Genomic DNA, 18,005 nt, shown 5'->3' with positions numbered 1-18,005 from the left:
TCACACACATGCACTAGAGGGCAGCAGGCGCGCACGTCAACACTCCGCCCTCCCGCCGCCTCCGCACAGCGACCGCATTGGATGACGGTCAATGTATTTCACTGCACACGAGTGCGAGAGGCTGCCGGGGCTTCGAAAACTACAACTCCCGACAGTCTCAGAGGCCAGGAGAGCACCAGCTTATAGTGGGGGCTGTAGTCTTTGCCATAGCAACGACCTGCGCCCCCACATGTCTTTGCAGATATACAATGCAGTTTTTCTTCTGTTTAACTCGTTCACGGAACCCCCCTTCTTTCTGATGGCAGCAACCACAGGATTAATGCTGAGCTGCACTTCTTCCAAAGCTTATCAATATGCATGACGGATACACCGTGCCTGTTATTTTAATGGCACGACAAGATGGAAAACTGTATAAAAGGATGTAAAGTCATTGAATAACATGTTTCCGTTAGGGACTGTTCCGGGTAACATAATTTAACCACTTGCTGACCGTGGTGTTTACACCCCTTCCTGTCCAGGCCATTTTTCAGTATTCAGCGCTGCGGTACTTTGACTGACATTTATTCCGTCATGTAACGCTGTACTGAAATTAATTTTATACCATTGTTTGGGGACAGATCAAGCTTTCTTTTGGTGGTATTTAATCACCACTGGGGTATTCATTTTTTTTATATAACGAAAAAAGTACTGAGTATTTTTTTGAGAAAAACTTTTCCCTTTATTATGTTAGGAAACATTTTTATTATTACCCAATTTTTTGGCAAAATATAAAAGACGGGGTCACGTCGTGTAAATAGACACCAAACATGTGAAGCCTTATAATTGTGCGCACCTGCGAAATCGCAAAAAACTACCATAGTTAAAATTGGCCATAGGCGACGCTTTAAAAGATTTTACCGCTCATCAGTTTAGTGTTATCAGTGATTGATGGCCCTAGAATCATTGCTCTCACTCCGACGTTCGCAGCGATATGTAACATGTGCGGCATAATTGGCGCAATCGCCATTTTTGCGTGTAGGCGCACCTAGCTGCCTATGGAAACGTATTTTTGCGATGGGTAAAGATACGCAAAAACATGGAACCGAGATGCGCCTGGGCTCGGAATCTCTGTGTATTTTACACGTGTGCGCACATATATGTGTGTGTGCTCGTGAATATGCGTGTACAGTACATTGAAGTTTCTATTAAAAACAATGCATTCTGGGATTGCATAAGTTCCCGCATATATGCGACTATACAAATTTGCGTATAATTTTGCTCTTGCGTTGTGTGTGAATGAGGCCTATATAAGTTCTGTCATAAACAGTCCAGTGAGAAATATGTGTGATGCTGGGGTACCTGTCTCTATACAGCTGGACTGCACACAGTGCATCGGTCCACTCTACAGTGCAAACATGTACAGACTTTAACATTCCTTCTTTCTGCTGCACAACCCACATATCCCTAAGAGTGCCTACAGTCCGTGCGTCCATCCATCCATCCATCGTTCTCAATGCTTCGATTCATGAATCCTTCCTCCTGTCCTCGCTATGAGTACCTCTCACCCCTCTTCCTTTTCTTCTCATTTCATGGTTTTCCTTCTACTTTTCTCTTTTTCCTTTTCTCCTGCAGTTCCTTTATTATCTTATTTGTCTGTTTTGCAACTTTCTATCTTAGACTTCTTTGGATTCTGATCTTGCATGCTAGAGGTGACCTCTGGATTACTCACCTTTCTTCTTTTGCTCTGCCCTCCTTTTGGGTTTGTTGTTTTTCATTCTCCTCCATGCTTAACCATTAGGTGCATGCAACACCTGCCAAACTGTGGAGGAACTGGGATTCTTCCAGTGAAGTAAAATGGTTTTCCTGGCCTGCACAAAAAAAAATGAATCTGAACATAATACACTTCTGTAAGAGTCATCAATAATACCCAGAAGGCAAGCCTCAGGATTTGCAGGGCCGGTACAGGCCAAGTGAGTATCTAAGACATGGAGTAAGTCTATCCAAAGCTCACCTATAGGAGAGCAAGTCCATTGTAACTTCTTCTTTAGTAAAGTCCAGTGCAGCAGCACAAGGCTCCATAATGTACTCATCGCTTATAAATGAGACTGATGCTGGAAAGTCTCTGATTGCTTCAATCGCTGAATAGAAAGTCTTCCACTGAGAGTACTATAGTATCTTGTACTCTGACCTCTCAGTGCTTTACATGAATTATTGAAATCACTGGAGAATGAAAGTGGGAGAGACTTGGACCGGAAAAATACTGACCAAATTACACCTCAAGATGCATACTGATCGTATATGACTGCCTGTGTGTACAAGTTTACAGGATCTAGAGTGACGACACCAAGGGGAATATTTATAAAGTAGTGAATCTGACATTTACCTAACATTCACTGCAGGTGGATCTTCCTCATGCATACAGTGGATATACAAAGTCTACACACCAGTGTACAAATGCCAGGTCTTTGAATGGTAAAAAATTCAAAGATATATCACTTCAGACATTGTTTTCCACGTTCAATGAGACCTAAAAACTGAGCAATTAATTAAAAGCAAACTGAAATCTTCTAATGGGGAAAAAATGAAAAACGTGCAATAATGTGGTTGCATAACTATGCACACCCTAAAACTAATACTTTGTTGGTGCACCTTTTGATTTTATGACATCATTCAGACTTTTGAGGTAGGAGTCTATCAGCATGGCACATCTTGCCTTGGGGATCTTTGCCCTCTTCCTTGAATATTTGCCCACTCTCCCACTCTTGGGAATCTTTGCCCACTCTTCCTTGAATATTTGCCCACTCTCCCACTCTTGGGAATCTTTGCCCACTCTTCCTTGAATATTTGCCCACTCTCCTACTCTTGAGAATCTTTGCCCACTCTTCCTTGAATATTTGCCCACTCTCCTTCTCTTGGGAATCTTTGCCCACTCTTCCATGAATATTTTCCCACTCTCCAACTCTTGAGAATCTTTGCCCACTCTTTGTTGAATATTTGCCCACTCTCCTACTCTTGGGAATCTTTGCCCACTCTTCCTTGAATATTTGCCCACTCTCCTACTCTTGGGAATCTTTGCCGACTTTTCCTTGAAAAAGTGCTCCAAATCTATCAGATTGTGAGGGCATCTCCTGTGCACAGCCCTCTTAAGGTCACCCCATAGATGTTCAATTGGATTCAGATCTGGGCTCTGCCTGGGCCATTCCAAAATGTTTAAAAAACAGCCCAAAGCATAATGCTGCCACCACCCTGCTTCACTATGGGTGATGAGCAGTGTTAGCGTGGCAAGAATAAGGAAGGAAGCCTTTTCTTACTCAGAAAAACATCCAAGCCTTTTTGCAAAAACCTACATCAAATCCGACACAAGCATGTGGGAAAATGTGTTATGATCTGATGAGACCAAAATGAAACCTTTTGGACATAATTCCAAAAAGTATGTTTGGCGCAAAAACAACAATTCACAACAATTTGGAATGGCCCAACCAGAGCCCGGACCTGAATCCAGTTAAAAACCTGTGGGGTGAACTGAAGAGGGCTGTGCACAGAAGATGCCCTCACAATCTCACAGATTTGGAGCGCTTTTTCACTGAAATGTCAGCAAAGATTCCCAAGGCAAGATGTGCCACGCTGATAGACTCTGACCCCAAAAGACTGAATGCTGTCATAAAATCAAAAGGTGTTTCAGCAAAGTATTAGTTTAAGGGTGTGAATATTTTTGCAACCACATCATTGGAAGTTTTTTATTTTTATTCTTTGTTTTGAATTGAATTGCACAGATCATAGGTTCACAGGGGTGTGTAGACTTTTATACCCACTGTATGTTTTAAGTGATTAATTCAGCACCAGTGAATGTTCCCTTCTACAGATAGATGAGGCGGGTGCGTATATACATTCAGAGGTCTAAGTCTGTACACATGCACATTACGCAGGTCCAGCGTTTCTATGGATAGTAGTATGCAGCACCTGAGGCTGCCCGGGGGCAAAATACACCCGAATTTAAGTCATATGGACCCAAACACCTGTCTGCAGGGGTAACACTTTCTATGTTACACCTGAACTTTCCTGGGACTCATTTACTGCATGCTTGTTGTGGTTCTGTGAATCAGAAAGTATTACAGCTGCAGCCAGGCAATTAGCATTTTCAGAAGGAGGTCGGCATTGTCATGCGCTGTACTCCCCCATGACAGAGGTATAGTAGTGGTCTGTCTATGATGTTCCTCCTCTGTCATATACTGGTTACTGAGGATCATCCAATAGGCGTGAGCATTCGGCTAGTCACGTGACCCCCGCCGCACTATCGCGAATCTGCTGCTCACAAATAAGAATAGTCTTTTTTACAGCCAGTCTGAGTAATGTGTGGACTGTACAACCCGGAGAATAAAATATGAAGTGTGCTATGTTTTATCAGCGGACTCTCGTTATTTACTGACTTCGGTTCACTCTGTGTGGAAAGTGCGGGGCGGAATCTGTCACGTGTGAGTGTCATGGCGGCGCCCAGTGGAAGCTCCGTGATGACCCCCGTGGTCGGTACCGCTGCCTCCCCACCTTCCCCCGGGGAGGGCACTCTGCAGTACAGTATGATACTGGAGCATCTGGTGGGAGAGAAGAGAAGACCGAAGGAGATGATCCCGGGAGGGCTCGGGGGAATCCCCACACCCATCAAATCCGCGGAACATAAGATGATGGAGCGGGTTATGGAGAGCTGCGGCTTCAAAGCTACCCTGGCCTGTGTGGGGGGTGAGTGTGACAGGCCTGGGGGTCCAGTGACATCATGAGGTCTATCCAGGAAGGATAGACAGAAAACATGTCCCTATCCATCCTCCGCCAATACGGGAGACGTGTCCCCATTCATCCTCAGTTACCCCGGGAGACGTGTCCCCGTCCATCCTCCGCCACCCCGGGAGACGTGTCCCCGTCCATCCTCCGCCACCCCGAGAGACGTTTCCCCGTCCATCATCTGCCACCCCGGGAGACGGGTCCCCGTCCATCCTCCGCCACCCCGGGAGACGGGTCCCCGTCCATCCTCCGTCACCCCCGGGAGACGTGTCCCCGTCCATCCTCCGCCACCCCCGGGAGACGTGTCCCCGTCCATCCTCCGTCACCCCCGGGAGACGTGTCCCCGTCCATCCTCCGTCACCCCCGGGAGACGTGTCCCCGTCCATCCTCCGCCACCCCCGGGAGACGTGTCCCCGTCCATCCTCCGTCACCCCCGGGAGACGTGTCCCCGTCCATCCTCCGCCACCCCCGGGAGACGTGTCCCCGTCCATCCTCCGTCACCCCCGGGAGACGTGTCCCCGTCCATCCTCCGTCACCCCCGGGAGACGTGTCCCCGTCCATCCTCCGCCACCCCCGGGAGACGTGTCCCCGTCCATCCTCCGTCACCCCCGGGAGACGTGTCCCCGTCCATCCTCCGCCACCCCCGGGAGACGTGTCCCCGTCCATCCTCCGTCACCCCCGGGAGACGTGTCCCCGTCCATCCTCCGTCACCCCCGGGAGACGTGTCCCCGTCCATCCTCCGCCACCCCCGGGAGACGTGTCCCCGTCCATCCTCCGTCACCCCCGGGAGACGTGTCCCCGTCCATCCTCCGCCACCCCCGGGAGACGTGTCCCCGTCCATCCTCCGTCACCCCCGGGAGACGTGTCCCCGTCCATCCTCCGCCACCCCCGGGAGACGTGTCCCCGTCCATCCTCCGTCACCCCCGGGAGACGTGTCCCCGTCCATCCTCCGTCACCCCCGGGAGACGTGTCCCCGTCCATCCTCCGTCACCCCCGGGAGACGTGTCCCCGTCCATCCTCCGTCACCCCCGGGAGACGTGTCCCCGTCCATCCTCCGCCACCCCCGGGAGACGTGTCCCCGTCCATCCTCCGTCACCCCCGGGAGACGTGTCCCCCTCCATCCTCCGTCAGCCCACGACACCCCCTGACACAAAACCTGATGAAAGCATAACCCCACTTGTTTTTTTTGTTTTTTTAAATTCTTTTATTATCTGAATACGTATACAATACACATAATGCAGGCATGGGGATAGATAATCATATCACATAAATGCAAAAGATGTTATACACGGGAAACACTAGGAACCTATGTGACTACGTAATGCATTGAACCTAAGGCTGGGTTCACACCTAGGCGTATCGAATATGCGTGTTTGTCGCGCTGTAAAAAAACGCGTGACAACGCGCGTTTCTGAGGGTATGGATACGCGCTGAAAATACGCCCCAAAGGAGCTCCTATACTTCTTTGGGCGTAGGGCGTTTTGCAGCGCGTTCCTACGTACTGTAAAACGCCCAGGTGGGAACCATGCCCATAGGCAATCATTGGTTTTCACATGTTGAGCGTTTTACAGAGCGTAGGAACGCGCTGTAAAACGCCCAGGTGTGAACCAGGCCTTAAGCTGATATCAACAGCATACAGTAGGAGTAACGACAAAAGTATTGGGTATGATAGATCACATAGCTGTGTCGCGTGTATAAAGTAAATTCAATTCTGAAGGAATAACTTAATAGCAGAACTATTTGTTCATAACGTTTTAAACAACATCGCAAAATATGTGCAAAAGACAGACAGGTGGAAGCAGGGGAAAAGAAGTGAAAGTATCAAGAAGTAGGGATTATAGGCTCAGGAAGTGAGGTAGAGGAGAAGGAGATACCTGGAGCATTCCTTGCACCCCGTGGCAGAAAAGGAACCCTTCTGCCTGCTTTTGAACCCCACTTTTGTGACAAATTTCACTCTGTAAAGCAGGGCAGAAAAATAACATATAATGTAAACAGAATTCTTTACCCGGTACCGTGTTGGTTTATTTCAGTCACTTGGCATTATTAGGAGTTAGCATTTAAAGCCTAACTCCAGACAATTTTATTTGTTGTTTTACTTTTGCAAAGCAAGGGGAAGAGTTACAATTTCGGTCAGGTTTTTATTTCTATCTGTAACCCCATTAGGAAGATCTTCCTTCATTTTTCACAACATTGCGATTACACAGAAAATCCTGTTAAACCCGCCAAAAATCTATTGAGCTCTTAATTTCATTTTTAAGCTGATAAAACTGCGACTTTGCTTGACTGAAATACGTTTTCTTCTGCTGGACTACAGAACACCCTTTATCATGGATATGAGGAAAGGAGGAGGGTTTTTGTAGATGAACAGAAAATAACTGGGTAGGGAGTTCTGTGTTTGCTGAAACAGGAATGTAGGAGCTCACTGGGTTTCTGGCAGATCAATGGCTATTTTTCTGTACTTGCAGCATTTTTAAAGAGACAGAAACTTGGGGAAATTTGCATGTTTTGTAGCGATGTACAGCATATGTTTTTTTTTTTTCCCTGACATGCACATTGAATCAGTTGGTGGCCAATCCTTGGATATGTTGTTGACCTTGAAGCTGTATGTCCCTTAGATGATTAACATTCACCTAGAGTCGAAGTTCTAAATTGGCAAGGAAATTGATGTAACTGATTGGTGCTAATGATTCGATTTGCCCTCTCCCATGTAAAATGCTTTGTAGGTGCGCCTCATTTAGTCCCATTTGCTTATAAAAGTTCTTTATCATGTATTTTTACTAGGGATGCACCGATATATCGGCCGCCGAAACATATCGGCCGCCGAAACATATAGGCCGAAAGTGGCACATTTGGCATAATGCCGAAAGTGCAATTTTCCTGCTGATACATCGCGCATCCCTGCTTTCTTTCCTCCCCGCTGGGCGCTGCTCCGTGTCCCAGCGGGGAAGAAAGAAACTGTGACAGCCGGCCGAGCACTGCGAGAGGAGAGCGGTACAAGCAGTCAGTGATCGCTGAGTGTTTGTACATAATTAAGGACATGGTATGTTAACTATATCCTCAATTATGAATGAATGGGAAGTGATCTACATCACCTCCTGTTCATTCATGATTGTGGTTATAGTAAACATACTCTGTCCTCTGTTATCAATGAACAGGAACACTCATAGAGGATTCCTGTTCATTGATAACAGGGGACACAGAAAAAGAGATTGAGGGCTCTGTGTCCTAAATCTCTTTTTCTATTTTAAAAGGGAAATATCAGGTGTCTGTTTAGACCCCCAATATTTCCCCGAAGCCCCTGAAAGTAATGTAAAAAATAAAAATATTTCCTAAAAAATGAATTCATAAATTAAAAAAAAATTAAAAAGTTTATAAAAAATAAATAAAATATTAAATTAGAAAACATTTAAATAAAAAAACATTTTTGGTATCGGTTTCGGCCAGAAATTTTTTTTATTTCGGTTTACAAATTTCCATTTCGATGCGCCTCTCATTTTTACCCTTTTTTTAAATTAGGTTTTGTCCTGGGCGGAGCCTTTGGCGTGTTCACTGCCGGCATTGACACCAACGTAGGTTTTGATCCTAAGGATCCTTATCGCACACCTACTGCCAAAGAAGTGTTGAAGGACATGGGACAGAGGGGAATGTCATACGCCAAGAACTTTGCAATAGTGGGTGCCATGTTCTCCTGCACAGAGTGTCTAGTGGAATCGGTAAGTACAGCGCGGACAGAGTTAGGCTGATTTAGTTAAGGAGTTGAGAATGTTCACTCAATGAGGGTCCATTCACACCATGTCCGGATCAGATGTGGTACGTTAAATTTTTCTTCCGCACCAAAAATGCATCCCAATCCATTTGTATGTGATGTTTGACCTCTGTTCACACCAGTCCATTCCAGTGCAGGAAAAATGTGCATTTTTTCCCCCCGGACGCATTTGGAACGCACCCGAATGCATCGCAAATGCACTGCACCGGAACGCAACAGAAGCTATGACATGGCGCAGGAAGAGATTAATTTGCATAATGACATTACCCCCCCCAAAAAACGCACTGGAACGCGTCACAAACGCACAGCACTGCTTTTTCAGAAACGCGTACAGATCTGGTCCGGACATGGTGTGAGAGGGCCCTGAATTGTGTGACTATTCACTGCAAGTATCCAATCAGATAAGATAAATAAAGAGGATTGGATACACAAAGACACAAAAAGGAAAGGATTATTATGTTTATTTTTGGTCTGCATGCAGAATAGTAAATGAGTGATTTGATCTTACAACCCCCCAAATCTAGCCAGGATGTCATACAGAGGCAGGCGATGTCCATCAGTCTACTGAACACTGTTTTCTTTGGTTGTGTTGTGGAAGCAATTTCAGGAATACGGCTATGTTTAAGAGAAGACACTTTATTGGGTTCCCGGCAAAACTGGAAAAATCCAAAACATTATTATCTGTGTGGCCACTATTCCTACTTTTCATATTGTTGTCTAAACCCATGAGAGGAGTGGATACTGGCAAACGAGAACTGTAGGGCAATACAACTTAACCCCTCCCACTACCAGCATGCTGGTTTCCTAGGGGGGGTGGATGCCTTTTGTACACCTCTGCTTTTTTAAGGCTTATTTTTTGCACCTGTTTTCCTCCTTTTTAATTTTTTTTTTTTTCTCCTGTCAAAACTCTTTACACTGCTACTTGAGCTTCGTCCTCAACCTTGGCTTTTGGAGAACTACGTCCAGACCCCACTGAATAGGGCCCTTCATCTTATTCTAGTTTTGGAGAACCCCACTGAATAGGGTTTTTAATACGATTATGGCTGTGAACTTTATTGTCAGACTACACTATATTGCCAAAAGTATTGGGAGCGTGGGAGAACATTTGTTAACTTTTGCAGATCTTGGAAAGCTTCAATCTCAGATGCTTAGGTGCAGAAGGTGGTGTTCCGGGTCTACTAACATTGCTATTTCATTGGTTTTGCACCTCCAACCTTTCTGTGTCACCACACAGCTTATCAAATCTCCAATAAGCCCTCTTGGGTCTTCTGGTTAAAGATGTCATTGCCCCAGTTCTTGTAGCAGAATGATTCAGGGGTTTTACTCCAACCTGTTTACCTTTCCCAAGCACAAAAGGGGCCTTTTTCACCCTCTTCTGTATCTTTAAGCTCAGAATGTCTTCATTCAAGTCCAAAACTCCCGCATGGAATCTACAAAATCTGACATTTACCTGGGAGAGTTTCTGGCTTCTGTGGACATCAGCAATTCCTATGCTTTGTTGTGGGGCACCTGTGCTACCTATGTGTGGTCCTGCCCTTTGGCCTCTCATCCCCACATTGGGCATTTACCAAGGTGCTGGCCCCTGTATTATCCCTTCTGTGTTCTCATAAAACAGTTGGCACTGGTTCTTTAGGACAGGGTGCAGTTGACCGACAAGACATTATAGAGATTCAAATTAATCTAAACTTTCAGAACTTGTTGTTGAAACCGACTCAAAATGTTGAAGTATCTGGGTCTAGTCCTGGACACAGCACAGGCCACATCGTTCTATCCACAGAAGAAATTTCAGTCACTTGGGTCTCAGATTTAAACTCTCCAGTCCAGGAGATGCCCTTTCTCTGCAATTGCATGACATTTCTAGGTCTAATTATGGCCTCTTTTGAGGCAGTATAATTTGCCCATCTTCACTCCAGACCTCTACAATGCAACATTCAATGGTTGTGGGACAAGTCTATGTAGTCTCTGGACAGACTGATTGATCTATCACCAACGACCTGGTCTCGTGGGTCAGGAATCCAGCTCTGGAGTCGGAAGTCCTTCCTCCAATGAAACTGTCACACATCGGCTCTATAGATCGGGAAGTGACCGAACACATACCCGCGCTCGCTCACTTCTCCATCTCCTCCCTGCAGAGAGTGGTTACTGTCAGTCACGGCTCCCCGAAGGGATTCCCCTCTCCGATCCTCCACCACTGACTGGAGGAACGGGGGAGGGGGCGGGCACAGCTGGCTCTGCCTCCAGATAGGAAGAGCCAGCTGTCATTCACGCAGCTGAGTGGATTTTGACAGCATTGTCGGGATCCGTCCCGGCTGCGCCGCTCTCAGTATATAGCGGGCAATAGCCCGCTATATACTGAGCTTTGGGTCACGGGAGGAGGTTAGTTTATGTCCTCCCGTGACCCTAAAGAGAACTATGGGGAAAAACACTTACCCCATAGTTCTCTTAAGTCTTTTGTACAGGGAGTCTCCCTTGCCTCCCCCCCATCCGTTCCCCTGTGATGCCATGGAATCTGATTCTCTCTGTGTTTAGGAAACCGCAGTTTGAACCTATTTAGAGACGTCCTTCTACTCTCGCCCACAAGGTAGTGTTTCTTAATGTCATCACCTCTAAAGCTCACCACACACCTTACAATCTCCTTTAGATCTACCAACAACTATGTAGTGCAAAGACCTGCCCCGATTGGATGCAGATTGATTGGATGGATTAGGTAGGTCCTCCTATTACATAGATTTGTTACATCTAAAATTGATTGTACAAAAATGGTATGGTCACATTGTAATGTGTGTGTGGTGACCCTAAGAGGTGGTGAGCTGGTGGCTTTATCCTGCACGGAACCCTTTGTGTTTCTGCATAGAACTAACTGGTGTTGAGGCCCAGGGCTTCAATTTTGCATAAGTTAGCTTCTGCCTTTCATCTCAAACAGGATGTTGCTCTTCCGTCCCTCTCTCTGGCTCCAGTTTACCAATTGGAAAGGGAACTGACCAGCGTGTGTCTACCCTTTGCCATCAGGTGCGGTTAGCCTGCTGAAACCTGTTTGTGATAGGGATTGGGGATTGCAATTATATTTCCCATGAATGAGCCCTGTGCGCTGAATGTCAAAATAACATAGTCAAATGCTTAGTCTTCTAATTAGCACTGGTCAGAAGGGACTTGTGCACCCCTTGGGGCTGGAGGTGCAGGGCCAAGCTGCCAATAGTTATTGTCTTGTTAACCAGTACATTGACGCTGCTAAATGTGGTCTGGGCATCCATGAACTGTGGCTATAAAAGGGTTAAGCACTATTAATGTCTTCGGGGCTGGTAAACCTCACCTCTGATTATTGTTGTATAACAGAGAATCCTGCTGCCAGTCATATGGATGCATACAATGGACTGAATAGAAGTCATAAAGCAATGTGGGGGCTGAGTTTTGTGCTGCTGTTATTTTTAGCAGTTTCCAAACTGAGCAGAGGAACGCCATGATCCCGGCATCATTCATCTGTAGAAATAATGTCGTTCTGTATTCATGCTGCCGTCCTGACACAAAGCTCCACTCTGCCCACACACACTGAGGACAATGACACATCCCAGTGTCTTTTCAGTATGGTTCCTATGTTTGACAATGGATTAAGAAATGCAATTTACTTAACTAGAGTGCAATTCGTTATTTGCGGGGAAATATCTGTACTTTGCTGGTCTCTGCAGTTATATATATATACAGTGCTCAGCATACATGAGTACACCCCAACAGATCTGTCTGAAAACCTTTTACTTTCCATGCAGAATCAACATTTTCTATGGGACACTATACTACAAAATACTCCCTCCCACAAGTGCGGGCCATTGATTGCAACCAAGATTTGTTCATTTGCACACACAAAAAAGTAGTTTTCCTAACAAATTCATTCAAGACTATGTTGCAAAAATAAATACACCCCAATGAAAGTCAGAGGAGCAAAGCCAAATGTTAGACAACAAAATCCTGATTAACAAGAATCCAAGTACAGGTGAGTATAATTATTCATTACACATTCAATAAACAGGTGTCCAGCAGACATGTAGTTATAGAAGGGCGTGTCCTTTTTATTGGACATACGTGTCACAATAGTCAAATAGCCAACGTTTTGGGGCCACGCAGGGTCCCTTCCTCAGGGCAAAAGATGTGAGATGTTTGCCCTGAGGAAGTGCCTGCCCTGGTGCAGAACACCGGAGAGAAGCTGATGAAGCAGATCTGTGCTTCATCAGCTTCTGTGGGGGTTCCTAGGTGACATCAGAGGTCCCATGTAAAAAATAAAAACCCCAGCGGTGATTAAATACCACCAAAAGAAAGCTCTATCTGTCCCCAAAAAATGGTATAAAATTCATTTCAGTACAGTGTTGCATGACGGAATAAGCGTCAGCCAAAGTACCGCAGCGCTGAACACTGAAAAATGGCCTGGCCAGGAAGGGGGTGAAACACCGCGGTCAGCAAGTGGTTAAGGCCCCGTTCACACTGAGTGGTTTATCGCGGGAATTCCGCCGCGGCCAAGTATGTCTCCTGATCTGAACCCAATGGACCACCTATGGGGAATTCTGAAGAGACAAGTTGAGCATCACTCTCCATCCAGCATCTATAAGAGGTCGTTCTTAGAGAATGGAAAAAGATAGATGTTACAATATGTCGCCAACTTGTCCATTCCATGCCTGGAAGACTTGGTGCTGTCCTTACAAATCATGGCGGTCACACAAATACTAGATGGAGGGGTTTTTGTTGTGGGGTGTATTCATGTCTGCGTCACCTCATTTGAGTAAAAGTGAAGATTCTGTCATCTAAGTTCTATTATTCACCTTCCTTTCATGTCGTGAGCTAAACAAATGTTCTAGAAAACTCGGTTTTGTCAAAATTGTTCTTCTGTTCACTGAGATACGGATTCAAATCTTACTGTGCAAAGGGTGCTCAGTACATCCTATATAAGTTCAGCATGTTCCCTAACTCCTGGCAGTCTGGATATTTACTGGTGGGAGTTTAATGTCTACCTATGGACATCTAATATGAAGCTGTACTATAGGGAATGAGCAGCTTTCATGTGCAGCAGGAAACCTGTACTGATGGGATATGGAGGCTACTAGTGCTGACCTTTGCCTGACTGCCATGGTGATAGCCTAATCAAAAACCACCACTTAACCCCTGCAGTACAAAGGGAACCTCATTGCAAGGGTACTTTCCAGTTTTCTGAGTTGAGCTCTAAACCTTTGATTCCCATGACATTTAAGGGGCAAGTTCACTTTCCCAAGTGAATTTGGAAAAATGGAATTACATTTTCAAATCAGACCCCCCCCCCCCCCCCCTTTTTGAAGCATTTGCCGAAGGTAAGTATAGCGGGGTTGGAGGGGTAATTCCATTTTCCCAAATTCACCTGGAAAAGTGGACTTCCCCTTTAAGATATGTCGATATGTCTTTGCCAGTCAGAGTTAAACATCAGATTAGTGCCACTGGGTTGAAATGTCCTCAAATGGTGAAGAACTTGGAGAGTCTTTCCTGTATGTTGTATTTGTGGACCTCATAAGTCTCATATTTAACCCTCTCTCTGCCTGTACATATTTTGTGTCACACTACCATGTAGCCAAGTCTTAGTGTAGATATGCTGTTTACAAATGTTCTATATATCTTGTTTATTTACATTTTAGTATCGAGGGAAATCTGACTGGAAGAACAGTGTGATGAGTGGCTGTATAACAGGGGGTGCGATAGGTTTCAGAGGTGAGTGATGATGATCTAATAGAAGGCTTTATTTACACATATCTGATTTTTGCTGTTCCTTGGATGAGGTGGTATTTGGGTTTCAGGGTGATGCCTCCCCCCACCTGGAGCCTAGTACCCGTTGAGTAATGGCCCCACAAGTAGTACTGGGATGTTTATTTCATTACACAGTTTTCTTTTATAGTCTCAGGAGCCTATGGAAGTGTAAACCAAAATCAGCGCTATGTCACTATGATGTCATTGGGCCGACACATCCCCCTCCCAGCCTTTGTAGAGCTTGTTATAGAGAGGGGGCCTAGAACCACATGTACTGGGGCACAAAATAAAGGTGGTGTTTAGGGTGAAAGATATCCATATCCAGGGACACCATGTGGGTGGACATTACTAGGTTTACTCTACTATTAGTTTCAATAATGTTTTGTTTGCCCCTTAACATTGCTTTATATAAAGCAGCTTTGTTTTCTTTAAAGAGAATGTTTAGTTGTGCTTCACGTGTATTCTTTCTTTATATACTACGGTCAAAATAGAAGGTGCATGATTTTTTTTTGCAATATTGGGGGGAATTCATAAAAACTGGAGCCATTGCCCATAGTAACTAATCAGCTTCTTTCTCCAGTTTGTTCAGGTAAGCATGAAAATGAAAGAGAGAAGCTAATTGGCTGCAACTGCTCCAGGTTTTGTCCGCTCTGGTCTTTATGAATTGTGTGTGACAACTGTGTAGTCTTTTTTCCAACCAGCAGGTGGCGCGTTAGGTCCCTTTCATCTCTCTCACCACCTACCATAATTTGGGAAATCCTGTTTATATATAATTACACATACACACACGTCAGTTTAAAATCTGATTAAAGAATGTAAATACAAGTGAATCGATCCATATTAGTTTCCCTTTAATTAAAATACAGTTACAGATATGTTTAGAATTGTGTTCTGAGTATCTTCATATCATACCAGTGATGTATTCATCCATTATATATAATGATTTGTGCCTGTTGATGATCAGTAAGTAGGCCTGGTGCTTACCTTGGTTCTAGTACTAATATTGGTGACATGTTGTCTTACAGCTGGCCTGAAAGCCGGAGCCATCGGATGCGGAGGATTTGCTGCTTTTTCGGCCGTCATAGACTATTATCTGCGATAGCGGGTTTGTGCCAGCAGGTGGCGATGCTGCACCACGGACATTTTATACAAACCCCGCGCTGACCAATGAGCATTCCTATGACAGGGACTCCTTACAGAAAAAGAGACTTTTATAAGTTGGTTTGTCAAGAGATAGTTCCTTGTGACTAGCGGAGACATTTCAGCAAGAAGAGTTTTTGTGTATTATATAATATAAATGTACAGAACGTGTTATTACAAGTCTTCACACCACTAGATTTCCCAGTGTATTTCTATGTGATCTTTGTGTGTATTGAGTGTCTGCACTTCTCATATAGTCATCGATCGCTCTGATCATTCACCATTCCTATGGGAAATGCCTCATCCGTAATGTATTGTTCTACTCCTACCCACATAGCTGCTAGATGCCCCCCACGCCCCTCCCCAGCAGAATACTGTTGTGTGTCTTCTGGAGTATGAGTGTAAAATGCATTGTACAAAGATGCTGGAGGTTTGTTTTTTCTCTCCAGTAATTATACTTAAATCTCGGAGAGGGGAATTTATCAAAACTGGAGCAGACAAAATCTGGAGCAGTTGCCCATCGTAACCAATCAGTTCCTACCTTCAGTTTGTTCAAATAATCTTTGAAAATGAAAGAGAGAAGCTGATTGGTTGTCATGCATAGTTGCTCTAGATTCTGTCTGCTCCGGTTTTGATAAATGCCCACCAGTGACTTTAAATTTGGCTCTAAAATGGCCTGTTGCCATTTAGGGACACATGTGGCATTCACCCATCATTTACTGTTGAATGAATCACTGTAATTTAAAACAGATTCACCAGGAAAATACACCTGCAGTGAATGTCTCACTAACTTCTTTCTAACCTCAATTTGGTGCCATTCACACCTGTGCAGCGTGCTACAACGTATTTTACATAGCAGTGCATTTCAAAATGAATGGCACCACAACCCAGTAATGTGTACACAGTGCGGTACCAGACATTGTGTTTGCACACAGCCTTACAATGGAAATAATTGGCAATACCAGCGATGAGTTATATGTGCAAATAAAGAGGTGTGTCATTCTGCCATTATTCTTTTCCCAAAGTCACATAAATGGAGATCACCAGCGAGCAAAGTGCTTCATGTGATTGTAGTATACATACATATGTACACTATATTGCCAAAAGTATTGGGACACCCCTCCAAATCATTGGCTTCAGGTGTTCCGTGAAATTTCCTTGCTACTAAATATTCCACGGTTGCCTGTTAGTGGTATTATAACAAAGTGGAAGCAACTGGGAACAACAGCAACTCAGCCACGAAGTGGTAGGCCACGTAAAATGACAGAGCGGGGTCAGTGCATGCTGAAGCGCACAGTGCGCAGAAGTCGCCAACTGCCTGCAGAGTCAATAGCTACAGACCTCCAAACTTTGTGTGGCCTCCAGATTGGCACAACAACAGTGCATAGAGAGCTTCATGGAATGGGTTTCTATGGCTGAGCAGCTGCATCCAAGCCTAACATCACCAAGTGCCACGCAAAGCGTCAGATGTGGTGTAAAGCACGCCGCCACTGGACTCTAGAGAAGCGGGGATGTGTTCTCTGGAGTGACCAATCACGCTTCTCTGTCTGGCAATCCGATGGACGTGTCTGGGTTTGGCGGTTGCCAGGAGAACGGTACTTGCCTGACTGCATTGTGCCAAGTGTAAAGTTTGGTGGAGGGGGGATTATGGTGTGGGGTTGTGTTTCAGGGGTTGGGCATGGCCCTTTAGTTCCAGTGGAGGGAACTCTTAAGGCATCAGCATACCAAGACATTTTGGACAATTTCATGCTCCCAACTTTGTGGGAACAGTTTGGGGATGGCCCCTTCCTGTTCCAACATGACTGCGCACCAGTGCACAAAGCAAGGTCCATAAAGACATGGATGAGCGAGTTTGGGGTGGAGGAACTTGACTGGCCTGCACAGAGTCCTGACCTCAACCTGATAGAACACCTTTGGGATGAATTAGAGTGGAGACTGCGAGCCCGGCCTTCTCGTCCAATCTTCAGAGAGAGCGGCGGAGACAGAGGTAAGTAATTGCCTATTTGGTAACTTTTTTATGTTTTAGCATGTATCTACTGCTTGCTGGAAGTAGATATATGCAAAAAATGAGTGTTTAATTATACTTTAAGCTTTGAAGATGAAAGAGAAAAGCTGATATGTTACTATGGGCAACTGCTTCAGATTCTGTCTGCTCCAGATTTTGCTAAATTCCCCCTAACATTCCTACTGTGATCAGAGTAAAAAGGAATGAAACCCACTGTGTCCATGTTCCATGATAGCAACACATGAAAACTTCCCGGTGGGGGCAGTTAGAAGAGCGGGGCTATAAAAGCTGCTGATGCTCCTTCATTCCTCCTGTAACCTGTTACCTTCTCAGTGGGGGGAAGTACCCCCGAAAACAAGAGCTCTGACCTCAACAAACATGTCTTACAGTTTCCAGTGATAGATGATTGTCTGTAAATAGAATAGAATAACCAGAATAATTAGCTGTCCGTGGCCACCCTCCTTTATTATTGTTGGGAGAAGTACTGGGTTTTGCTCAGCCACACACAGATCCTTTTTTTTCTCATTCCTGACATTCTCACCCCCCCCCCCCCCCCCCCCCACCGGGGGTTTTTTCACTTTGTGTGTT

The 18,005-nt window shown here is 45.2% G+C and overlaps 1 protein-coding gene across 1 annotated transcript; it reads left to right on the top strand.

Moving 5' to 3' along the window:
* Window positions 1–4,423: 4,423 nt before the first annotated feature.
* TIMM22 (translocase of inner mitochondrial membrane 22 homolog) lies at window positions 4,424–15,439 on the top strand. Its single transcript, XM_018561027.1, has 4 exons — window positions 4,424–4,713; window positions 8,269–8,465; window positions 14,164–14,236; window positions 15,298–15,439. The coding sequence occupies exons 1-4, from the start codon at window positions 4,461–4,463 to the stop codon at window positions 15,372–15,374; spliced, it is 600 nt and encodes a 199-aa protein (XP_018416529.1). The 5' UTR covers window positions 4,424–4,460; the 3' UTR covers window positions 15,375–15,439.
* The last annotated feature ends 2,566 nt before the right edge of the window (window positions 15,440–18,005 follow it).

Source organism: Nanorana parkeri, unplaced genomic scaffold, assembly GCF_000935625.1.
Source record: "Nanorana parkeri isolate BGI_ZX_2015 unplaced genomic scaffold, ASM93562v1 scaffold494, whole genome shotgun sequence".
Lineage (NCBI taxonomy): Eukaryota > Metazoa > Chordata > Amphibia > Anura > Dicroglossidae > Nanorana > Nanorana parkeri.
Note: the sequence above shows the minus strand (reverse complement) of the source record. Positions and strands in the feature narration are given on the sequence as shown.